Source organism: Pelobates fuscus, chromosome 1, assembly GCF_036172605.1.
Source record: "Pelobates fuscus isolate aPelFus1 chromosome 1, aPelFus1.pri, whole genome shotgun sequence".
Lineage (NCBI taxonomy): Eukaryota > Metazoa > Chordata > Amphibia > Anura > Pelobatidae > Pelobates > Pelobates fuscus.
The window spans coordinates 235,290,111-235,301,825 of NC_086317.1; the positions used below are offsets into that span (position 1 = coordinate 235,290,111).

General features: G+C 40.2%; 1 protein-coding gene across 1 annotated transcript in view; it reads right to left on the minus strand.

The window, feature by feature from the left end:
• The window catches only part of BRIP1 (BRCA1 interacting helicase 1), a 328,956-nt gene that overhangs the window by 224,542 nt on the left and 92,699 nt on the right, over positions 1 to 11,715 (minus strand). Inside the window, exons 9-14 of the mRNA XM_063455293.1 lie at positions 9,116 to 9,315; positions 7,661 to 7,793; positions 5,666 to 5,820; positions 5,224 to 5,389; positions 1,462 to 1,602; positions 387 to 548 (exon numbers count right to left, since the gene is read on the minus strand). Of these exons, the coding sequence (XP_063311363.1) occupies positions 387 to 548; positions 1,462 to 1,602; positions 5,224 to 5,389; positions 5,666 to 5,820; positions 7,661 to 7,793; positions 9,116 to 9,315 (957 nt within the window). The remainder of the gene's footprint in view (positions 1 to 386; positions 549 to 1,461; positions 1,603 to 5,223; positions 5,390 to 5,665; positions 5,821 to 7,660; positions 7,794 to 9,115; positions 9,316 to 11,715) is intronic.

Below are 11,715 nucleotides of genomic sequence, written 5' to 3' on the forward strand. Positions count from 1 at the left end.
TTCAAATTCACTTTGAATTCCAGTTTTCACTTAAATAGCCAAGTTTGTGTTTGATGCTCTTTTCTTCCTTATTTAACTGACAGACTGTCAGAGGAGCCCTTTAAATCCTTTTAAATCACCATGGCTGAGCATTCTCACTCAGCTGTGGAGATTCTGAGCTACTACCAGGAATGATGGAGACCCCCGGTCGGAAAAGACACGCTCAAACGGTTTATTGTCTAGTAAATTGAGTTAAGCATTTTGTCTGGTTTCCATTGAATATCACTGTATATTCTTTACTAGAACACTAATTTTAGCACTTTGGAAATTTGGAATAGGTTGGAAAAGATCAAGTTTCAAAACTAGTGCAACTTTTTTAGCACTTTTTTTTTTTTTACTTTTCTTACCTTGTAAGAGGGAAGGAAACAAAGCACCCCCTTGCTTACAGTTTGGCACACAGAGAGCAAAACATCCCCAACTTCATCCTGAAAATCAAATGTCTCTGTATGTTGAAATGTTGCATATAGTTTTCTGCCTTTTGGACCTGCACCAACAGTGCCAACCCAGACCTATCAAACAGAAATGGTACAAAATAAGTGCAATTTATCAAAAAGGAAAAATTAAACTGTTATTGAAAAGCAAAAATAATTGAGTGAGTGACAAGGGAACAAAAAAATCATCCCCTAGCTCATGGTCACAGTGTTACTCCACCAGTAGCTGTTCCTCGCGCTTGCAGGAAGAGAATGGGACACCAATGTGCTAGTAACAAAGCAAGCAACTTTTTTTTTAGCACAGATGATAGCCCTGCTTGGGGGCATATCCTCAAACAAGGTAGCAAAAAAGCAAGCATCTTAGTCTTAGCACAGATGATTAAAACACAGACGGTACTAAAGCGAAAAGTGATCCTATGCCAAGCTCTGTACTATGTGAGTTGACATTTTGCTTGATTACTTCACAGCAACAATCAATTATACAGATTTACACTAGCACCCCCTTTTATGTGTTTTCCCCCCTTTCTATGTATATGCTGAAATTAAAGAGATCATAAAATCAGGATCAGACGACCCTTATACAGGGTAGGTGTCCATAATATCACTATATGCTCCACTCATACAGGTGAATTGCCTTTGGCTCTTCTTACTTTTCTTTGGTTTCCAATATTTTGATGTGGGTGTGAGGGATCCCCACAAGAGTGTTGAAGCAGTCTTTTTATTCTTTATCGGATATATTCTAAACACTAAAGGGCCTTTAACACACAGTTCTCTGTGTTTTTCTAAATCCTGGATGGGTTAATGAATTCTGGTGAGGATTAATACATATCAACATACATACATACATACATACATACACACTACAAGTAGTGTTTTTAAACCTCATCCATATAAAATGGATTTGTCGCTTGTGCAGCATCTAATCTAAAAATATTGTGCGTGAACAAGTTCATACCACACTAACAAGCAAGGTAAAAGGAAAGTTGTTCACCTGGGATTTATGAATAACATGGTTTGCCTCCAGCTGGATAGAAAACTTTACACCTAGTTCAGAAGAGAAAGAGTCCATCGGAGACAAGGTACCTGATGTGAGAACAATTGTGCGAGCAGCATCACTTAGATCAGAAAAGGCCTGAAATAAAAAAAATTAACAAATGTGTTATTCCTGATCTACAAAGGTTTACGATAAAAAAAATTAAAGACTTTCAAAACGCATTAGCCTGACAAATTAGCTATGCAAAATGTTGCGCATACACACAACCACTATATACTAGGATAAAGCCAACAAAGTTCACAACGTAACTGACACAAGAACTAAAACTGATGGAAATTATGCCCTGTGGATGATGCCACTTAATGTAGAGATTACACACACTGTCTCCTGAAAGCTAATTTATCAGAAACTTATTAAGCTTCCAATGCAGCTTGTCATCAAACATTGACTATGTCTTTTTAAGCCTTGAAATTCTGGATTTTAGAAATGGAAGAGGTCTTTTAGTCAGGAGTAAGGCAGTTAAAGGGACACTATATGCACCCAGACCACTTTAGCTCATTGAAGTAGTTTAGGTGTATATTCCCAGGTCTCTTAACCCTGCACATGCCGCTGGACGTCCTTGCACTATTTATCAGGACATCCAGCATCACCCGAAATCCAATAGGAAAGCATTAGATAATATATTTCCTATGGGGGAAGAACTAGTGCGAGTGCGGCCATTGCCGCTCATGTGCATTAGGTCTTCTTGGCCGGCTGACGTCCGCGGGTGAGGAGCAGCGGGGGAGGAGCGAATGTGGAGCCCGAGCAAGCGCCGAGGGAATCAGCTAAGACAAACAAGAGGTATACCCCTTCTGCAGCACAGGTACAAGAGGGGGGAGGGCGCTCTTTAGGGAGCTATAATGCCAGGAAAAATACTTGCACTATAGTTTCCCTTTAAGATTTGTAAACTCCCTCTACAATGTTACTTTGGCAGCTAGAGGTGCATTTTATAAAAGGTTATCTTGCGTTATGAAATGCAGATTATGAAAAGACCATCAGGGTTATTTACTGAAGTGACAATTCAAAGTGAATTTCAATTTTAGGGCCAGGATACATAGCCATCTTAGAGACTTTTTCTAGTTCAGCTGTTTTGACCTTCAATTTGAATTCTCACTTTAGTGAATAACCCTGGATTGTTATCCTCATTTATATTCCACTCACACAAAACACTGAGATGATTTGACAGCAGGCTTGACAAATTTATTCCAGATCTACTTAGGACTTGATTTAATTAAAACCGATTATCTTTATCGTCAGTTTACCGTTTGCGACAGGAGTTCATGATTTTTTTTTGGCAGCTGAAGAATAAGGAAAACGGTTTCATATTTACCATAATTTTCTTTCCTGATCAATATACACAGCAGCATTTACTTATGGCCTGGCTCCTCACCTCACAGCAAGAAGAACAGGAAATAGAAGTCTGAAATTGGTCCTCTAGACTGTAAGCTCGTTTGAGCAGGGTCCTCATCTACCTATTGTTACTGTATAATTTTTTTTTTTTTTTAAATGTCTCATTTGTTGTTAAATTTCCCTCCTTTCATAATATTGTAAAGCGCTGCAGAATTAGTTAGTGCTATAGAAATACTAATAATGTAAAAAGATTCACTCCTTCCTCATCAGGCAGTCTTTGTAACTAGCTTTACAACTCACATGGTAGATGGGTTGGAACATAATGCTTCCATGTATAATGATCAGGAAAAGAAACTATGGTAAGTAGAGGAAATACTCAATGGATGGCACTTTCTAATCAAAACCTTGCCAAAAGGCTGGAATAAGCCCTGAAATTCCAGACACTGCTGAATGAAAACTATCAAGCAGCAAAAAGAAATTAAAGTGAAAATCCAACTGTTCTCTAGAAGTATATAGTATACAGCATAACCTAAATTCTATTTGTTAGAAGAAAGCTGAAATGTAAGCAAGTTGGAGGAACTGAAAGAACAGAAACCCAGCTACTTAGACCAGTCTTTAATCTAAACTACTAAATGTACTTACTTAAAGGGACACTATAGTCACCTGAACAACTTTAGCTTAATGAAGCAGTTTTGGTGTATAGAACATGCCCCTGCAGCCTCACTGCTCAATCCTCTGCCATTTAGGAGTTAAATCCATTTGTTTATGAACCCTAGTCACACCTCCCTGCATGTGACTTGCACAGCCTTCCATAAACACTTCCTGTAAAGAGAGCCCTATTTAGGCTTTCTTTATTGCAAGTTCTGTTTAATTAAGATTTTCTTATCCCCTGCTATGTTAATAGCTTGCTAGACCCTGCAAGAGCCTCCTGTATGTGATTAAAGTTAAATTTAGAGATTTAGATACAATTATTTAAGGTAAATTACATCTGTTTGAAAGTGAAACCAGTTTTTTGTTTTTTTGTTCATGCAGGCTCTGTCAATCATAGCCAGGGGAGGTGTGGCTAGGGCTGCATTAACAGAAACAAAGTGATTTAACTCCTAAATGACAGTGAATTGAGCAGTGAAATTGCAGGGGAATGATCTATACACTAAAACTGCTTTATTTAGCTAAAGTAATTTAGGTGACTATAGTGTTCCTTGGAAAAACAAACTAAACAGACAGGGGACAGGTGAAGTGCTGTAAAAACAAAGGATAAGAGAACTCCGAGTGAATAAAAGCTTAGAGGAACTCAGTAGTTTGCCGTTTGGTAAATCACCACTCAGGTCTCCAAATAGTTTTTGCTCACTTGTGCCATTACTGAGAGAACATATTCTGAAACATATCAGACTGATCCCACGCATACGGGTAGTCCAGAACCAAAATGCAAGCAAGTTCTCTGTGCACTAAAGATACAGCAACCCCATACGATCGTTTCAGCCTTCTTTGGGCCGGTCAGTGAGGTGTAGCAGATACCCCTGCAGGCCTGTATTTTAGCAGCAAATGGAGATTTGAACAACTGACAACCTAAACTGTTTAAACTATAGGCTTCCATACACATCAGTGAAGGATGGTGTAAAAATAGACCTAGATAAGCTTTCAAAAATATTGGCCTGGTGAGCATAGAATAAAATCTAGGCATGCTAAAGCAGACTCATTCCAAACTGCTGAAAAGGACAGGGGAAAAAAAAGCTCCCTGATGGGGAGGGGAATGATCTATTTAGACCTATTTCAGAGCTCTATTTCCTGTTATTTTTGCAGTGAGGGGAGGAGCTAACCCATAAGTAAATCAGAAATATTAAATTTAAGAAAAAAAAGGTCTTATGGTAAAAAATTAAATGTAAAAAATTTTATACACATGTATATACACACACCTTAAAAGAAGTTAATGCCTCCCCATCACTATTATTACAGTAATGGTATAGGATAGGTAGGGAATTTTATATTTGGGCAGGGAGAAGGTTAGCATTTTGGGAACCCCTACCCAAAAATGATGGGTAGGGGTCACCCCCACCCCCTGGATATGCTTATGCAGTTTCTACTTATCTACTTACACCTCTGTCTCCTGCATAACATTCCAGTGTGTTCTGGGCTATTCGAATGCTACCGAATGGAGGATTGCACAACTACCTGTAATTCCGATAACGTGGCAAGCCGATCGTGCATGCTCAGGTAAGCAGTGCTGGTATGTTATCAAGTGTCACCAGTAACAACTCCATGCCAAAGAATACCAAGCAAAGATACCCAGTTTCTGCTGGCATTTAAATTTGGCATTTTAATGTTTATTTCCCAAATGCAGAGCAATTAGAACATTCATGAAGTAAAAGTTACCACAGCTGGATTGAGGCACCAGAAATTCAGGGTATAGACCAGTGTCTTCTGTCGCGCATTTCTTCTGTTTCTAGGTCTTGCAAAGAAGCCATTTTCATCAATAATATCCTGCTTACTTCCCCAGGTGTAGGACTGCTGCAGGGCAATTCTGTAATCGTCTGCAAATCTTTCAAAGAGATTTTTTTTTTTTTTAAATGAGGTCTCAAATAAAAGGCAATCAATGGGCAGGTTACTCTTTAAACATTGTGTTTTAGTTGAGTAGCAAAAATGTATGCTGTGTGGTCACATAGGGACAATGTCCCTTTAACATTAAGCTACCTTGGTGAATAAACCGTAATAACTCATCATTATATAATAATCCAGTTATCATGCGACACACAATTTGAACATACAATAAATAAACTGTATTTTATATATTTATATATTAATTTTTAAAACAAACCTGCTGTTCTGTCGAAAGAGATAACCGAGCACCATAAATAGTCCTTTAAGTACCATTTGTGTTGGGGGGCTGACTGTAGGAATTGTAAATACATTTTCCTGTCCGTGAATCACAGTTACCTTCTCTTCTTTTTCTGTGACAGCAGCAAGATTCGCCTAATTAAAACATATTAAAACAATTAATTGGGGTGTTTTCAACTTCCAGAGAAAGAGCTATGTCAAATCAATATACACTTCTGTAGTCAGAGCCAGAATGTTATGTTCATATTTATTTAAAAGAAAAAGAGGGAGGGGGGGCATATTCTCTGGCTTTCTCACCATAACAGCTCAACAAACCGGTTGTTGTATGAGGACATTTTAAATAAAACAAAGCAGTTTGAGACATTTAGCTTTAATTAATATTAGTCAACATACAAGTATGTAGTCAACTACTAGCAAAGGACAACAGAAAAGATGAAAAATATAGTTAGCTAATGAGGAACTAAGAGAAGACTAACCTTTGAAAAAGCCCAACGTAAAGGTGAGGATAGATTATGGTTGGCTGGAGGCTACAAGTTTTTTTTTTTTTTTTTTTTTTAGAAACTGCTTCTTTAAAATATGCAGTCTCTGCAGCATGTGAACAGGCACCCCATTCGCTCCATGCACCATGGGCTAGGGGGGCGATGTGATGAATTTGGATCCCGAATGAATGACACCTGCACATCAATTGTCTGTAACAAATTGCAGGATTCTTTGTAATTCTCAGCTTTATGAAAGACAAGACCCACTGCTCTCTGGATGGAAAATATGTTGGTGGTCCACTACATAAAACGCCTAGTGGCTCATGTTTAAAGCTTCTGGTATTACTCACTAGGGACCTCGAATAGTACTGCCTAGACAAACATCTCTCCATCAGGGCGGAATTAATCCCAGGCCAGGACAATCCTGTTAATTGGTTCACCTGTCACTGGAGAGAGGCTGGTGGATTGGGGATTTTTGCCTCCTGGATCACCTTCTGGCACTCTTCCTCTGGACCTATTCGTGAACAGAGCGAATCGCCCAATGGAAGACTTTTTCAGCTAGCTGCCTGATCCTCTCTGCTTCGTGGTGGATGCGTTCCTGCGGACGTGGCCTCCATCGGAAGCATATTAATTTCCGCCATTCTCCCTGATCCTGTGGGCTCTTCATCTTCTGAAGCAATAGTGCGTGACAATCCAGCTAGCATTGGAATTGCAACGAGCCACTCATTCTGGATTCGGAGGAGAATTCTTACCTGTTGATCTTGCCAGGTTGTCTGGATCTTTTTTGGGTATCATGGAATATGTCAGGTCTACTGTCAATGGCTCAGGACTTCCTCTGGGTTTCTTGGACTCCAGAAAATCTTACCTATAAGCCTGAAAAACATGGTATAGCTGGCATCTGAGAAGACATTTGGATTATTTTTGGGTGGGTTTGTCTTTTATAAAATCTCGTAAAGTCAAATCTAACTCGTCTTCTGTCTCGTACCCGTATTTTTTATATACACCACGTATATGCACGGCTCGCAGGCTAAAGAGCTATATTTTGACGACATCATTGTTGCGCTCCTCGACTCACGGCCAACTCTCGATCTCATATGTATGTACCTTTAAACCAGTCTCTACTTCCACCATAGCTCGATGAGCAAAAAAAAAGGATCTCACTGGTGTATACTGCTCCTTTGGTGTTCACCTGGTACAAAGTGATACGGCGTCAGCTGCTATGGACATGGGTGGTTAATTTGCAGAGATTCTGACGGCAGCTGACTGGGCAAGGAAATCGACTTTTCAGACATTTCCAGCCTTGTTCAAAATCTTCATTTGCTTTCGTCTCTAGGCATCAAAATGCAACTATGAAGCCTCCTGTTTTGGTTTCAAATTGGAGATTATTCTATCCTTGGTGAAGAAATAATCTAAATCATCTCGCTCTCTCTCTCTCTGGGATCTCTGCAAGATATTGGAAGATGTATGTAATTGTTTCAGATTTGAAGCATGCTTACCAGTAAAAGGGGGAATGTTGCATTTGTTATGCCCATGACATGAAAAATGTCAAGGATTTCTTTGCCATCCCATACTTTATATGATGATTCAAATTCTCTTTCAACGAGCTGATCGGAGCACTCCTTCATCCAACTAAAAACAAAAGTATTCATTATTAATCAACTACTGATAAATAAGGTCAAATGAAGATAATGTGAAAAAAAAGCTGTAAAAAATATTTTTAATTTTTATTTACATCCATACATACAGACAAATAAATAAATAAATATATACACCGGTAAATCAGGGTTGTCAACCCTATTTACATAACATGCAATGCTGTACTGATTTAACAGCTAGCCCCTTGTGATAAATCAAGTTATATCTCTCCTCTGAGTTCTCACCCCAGCTGGGTAAGGAAAGAGATGCACAGTGGATACTACTCTTGGCGAGGGGGAACTTAGAGCTCTGCCTTTCCTTACTCTGCCATTTGCAACCAACCAGCTTACCGTATATACTCGAGTATAAGACGAGTTTTTTTGTGCTGAAAAACCCCAACTCGGCTTATACTCGAGTCACTGTCTGTATTATGGCAATTTACATTGCCATAATACAGACAATGGGGCTGTGTGCGGTTACTTACCTCTCCTGCAGCTCCTGTCAGCTCTCTCCTCCTCCGCGGTGGTCCGTTCAGAACCTCTGTCAGCTCCCAGTGTAAGTCTCGCGAGAGCCGCGGGGTCATAGTGCGGCTCTCGCGAGACTTACAGTGTGAGCTGATAGAAGAGCTGCACGGACAGGCGCGGAGGAGAAGGGAGCTGACAGGAGCTGCAGGAGAGGTAAGTGCTCTCTGCCAGCGCCCCCTCCCCCCCCCACTGAACTGCCAATGCCACTGGACCACCAGGGAAGCAGAGCCCCCCTCCCTGCCATGTATCAAGCAGGGAGGGGGGACGAAAAATAAATAAATTAATAATAATAAAATAATAATAAAAATAAATAATATAACAAAAAAAAAAGAAATAATAATAATAATAATAAAAAAAAAAAATATATAAAAAATGCCCACCCCCCACCAAGGCTCTGGATCACACACACACACACTGTACTCATATACACACACACACTGCATTCATTATATACACACTGTAAATAAATATTCAATTAATATAATTTTATTCAGAAATTTACCAGTAGCTGCTGCATTTCCCACCCTAGTCTTATACTCGAGTCAATAAGTTTTCCCAGTTTTTGGGGGTAAAATTAGGGGCCTCGGCTTATATTCCGGTCGGCTTATACGGTATAGGTCATGCAGTCTCATGCAGTCAAATGATATTTTATGATCCAACAGGCACCCTCACAGCTTTACTCACTGTGGCACACTTAAAGGTAGTTCACAGCACATTAGTGGGCCTGTGCATAGTGGTTGAAAACTACTGGTCTAGAGCATAAACAATATTTTGACCTCACAGTTCACTTACTTTGACAAACTATAGCATACAGCTCTCAAAGGCTCATGATCATGGACTCTTATTTTATGATTCACCATACTGTCTATTTCATCACGTGCAAAAGTCAGCTCAGTGTCTGTCACACGAAAACTAGCAGATTCTCGAGCACAGTCCTCAATGTTGTGGGCTTCGTCTAGAATTACTACTTGTTCTTTCAGGCCTATCTCCATCTAGGATAAAATAAGCAATATTAATAATAAAATGTGCAAAAGAAAAATGGTGAAAAATGTACTGTACTTAAAATGTCTACAAGTCCTTAAATATTTACAGTAGTACTGAACAGCAAAAGACATTTGAACATCTGACAGTACCTATTCAACTGTTAAACTGAAGTGTGACCCATGATATTCATTTTAATGGTGACAATCTCAACATAAACTTAGTATAATTCAGCATAAAGATGAGGAAACCAGGAAAACAAGGTTGAACTACCGCAAACATGTCAAAAATGCCTTACTGTGGCAATTATCTTGAAATGATTTGCATTTAATTTCCTTACTATTAATTATTTCCAATTCTTTTAGGGCAAAATATATAACCAACAAAATAGTCATGTTTTAGTTGTGTTTTTTTTAATTCTTTAATTTTGGACAGGCATTAAAACATAATCATGCATTGTCAAATGTCACCTTATAGGCATAGAAATCTTTATTGGCCCCCACCAGCAAAATCCAACTCCAGCTTTGACAACATAGGCTACGTTGTACGCCCACAAAAGGTAGGCCCCACTTGACTGTCTTATGAAAATAAAAACTTTTTAGAGAAACAAAAAATTATATTTATGTAACTAAAAACTGCCTCAGGCACTCCAGCCAAGGATTCTGTCACATTGTGTCTACCCCGAAGAGTTAGTAATCAGCCTTGAGACCATCCAACAATTCTCCGTTCTAGGTTCTTAAAGCAGCACTGTCTTGACCGAATCCATTTTTTTTTGTTTTGTTTTTAACACCCCTCCTGACTCCACTACATGTAATTGTACCCCTAGTCACCCCCAAATGCCCCTAAGCCCCCCACATTACCTATTTTTAAATCTTTATTTTGTGCCTGGACCTAGGTCCTTGGCGTCACCATCTTTGTGTGGGTAGATGAAGTCCCTGTGCGACACATCAGTTAAATACTTGGGCATGCGAACGGGAATTTCATCTATTCATTCATTCGTCAGAAAGACGAAGGAATGAGTAGAAATGTCAGACAAACAAAAACACAGAATTTCGGTGTTGGTTTAGTTTATAACAAGGAGGGAGCTACCAGCGCGCAGCTCCCTCCTTGTAAAATGCAAAAAAAAAAAAAAAAAATGAATCCCTACCTACCCCCCTAACCCTAAAAATAGTGAGGGCCAAAAAAGGTCAAACAAACTTGGAACTTTCCCACGCTGTGTAAAATGACTAGCACTCTGACTGGTTGGATTCCAAGTCGACAATTAAGAGTGCTCTGAGTAAAATTGCAGGGCGTCGGAAGGCTTTATAAGCCTTTCCCTGCCCTGCGGAGCTCAGTCTGCGCCGTGCCCTCGCCAGGTGAAGATGGATTCATTTTTAGCGTGGGGTTTTTTCGGTGGATTTTTTTTTTTTTTTTTTTTTAAGTTCGACTGGTATGTTTTTTTTATTTTGTCTTTTTTGGGGCTGAATGGCAAGTATGATTTGTATTAATTTTTTCCCCGCCAGGTAGTTTTGTCTCCCCCCCCCCCCTCTCACTATTTTTAGGGTGAGGGGGATAGGTAGAGATTAATTTTATTTTATTTGGGTGGGGGTAGGGTGACCCCTTGTCACAGGGATGGGAAGGGGGGGTCATTTTACACTTAGCCCCCACCCATCTAAGGTTCCCCCCTCCCCCGTATTGAAATTTAGGGCCCCCACCCACCGCTCATGGGTGGAGGCTTGACAATAGGTCACCCCCTTATAGTAATTTAGGGTCTCCACCCGCCGCTCATGGGTGGGGGCCGGGGGGAGGACAATAGGTCTCTTTCCTTCCCCCTCCATTCCCCCCCCCCCCCCAATTTTCATTTAGGGCCCCCACCCGCCGCTCATGGGTGGGGCCCGGGGGGAGGACAATAGGTCCCCCCCCTCCCCATTTTCATTTAGGGCCCCCACCTGCCGCTCATGGGAGGGGGGACACTACAGGTTTTTTTTCTCTCTTTTTTTTACAACAGTGAGCAGCTACAGGCTGCTCACTGTTTAATAGAAATGCCCCTACTAGCGATATAGCGAGTAGGGGCGGAATTTACCAATACCAAGTAGTCTTTTCTTAGTATTAGTAAATTTGGCTGAAATACCAATTTAGGTCTTTCAGTCTTTTGGTAGATAGCACCCTAATACCGTGGGAATTAGGGAGTTATCTACTAAGTGGCTGCAAGATGCAGCACGAATAAGATGGAAGTTTCATTCATTCGAATGAAATTCCGATCCGAACAAAGTCCTCAATTGCGTCCTCGAGAAACTGTTCTCATTCTGACAGGACGAAATTCGGTATTTTCGCCAGCATTCTGTCTAAAATGAAGGAATACTGACAGGAAGCATCGCAAGATCACGGAGGAAAAGTGAGAAATGTGGGGAAATCGCTTCGACCACAGGAAA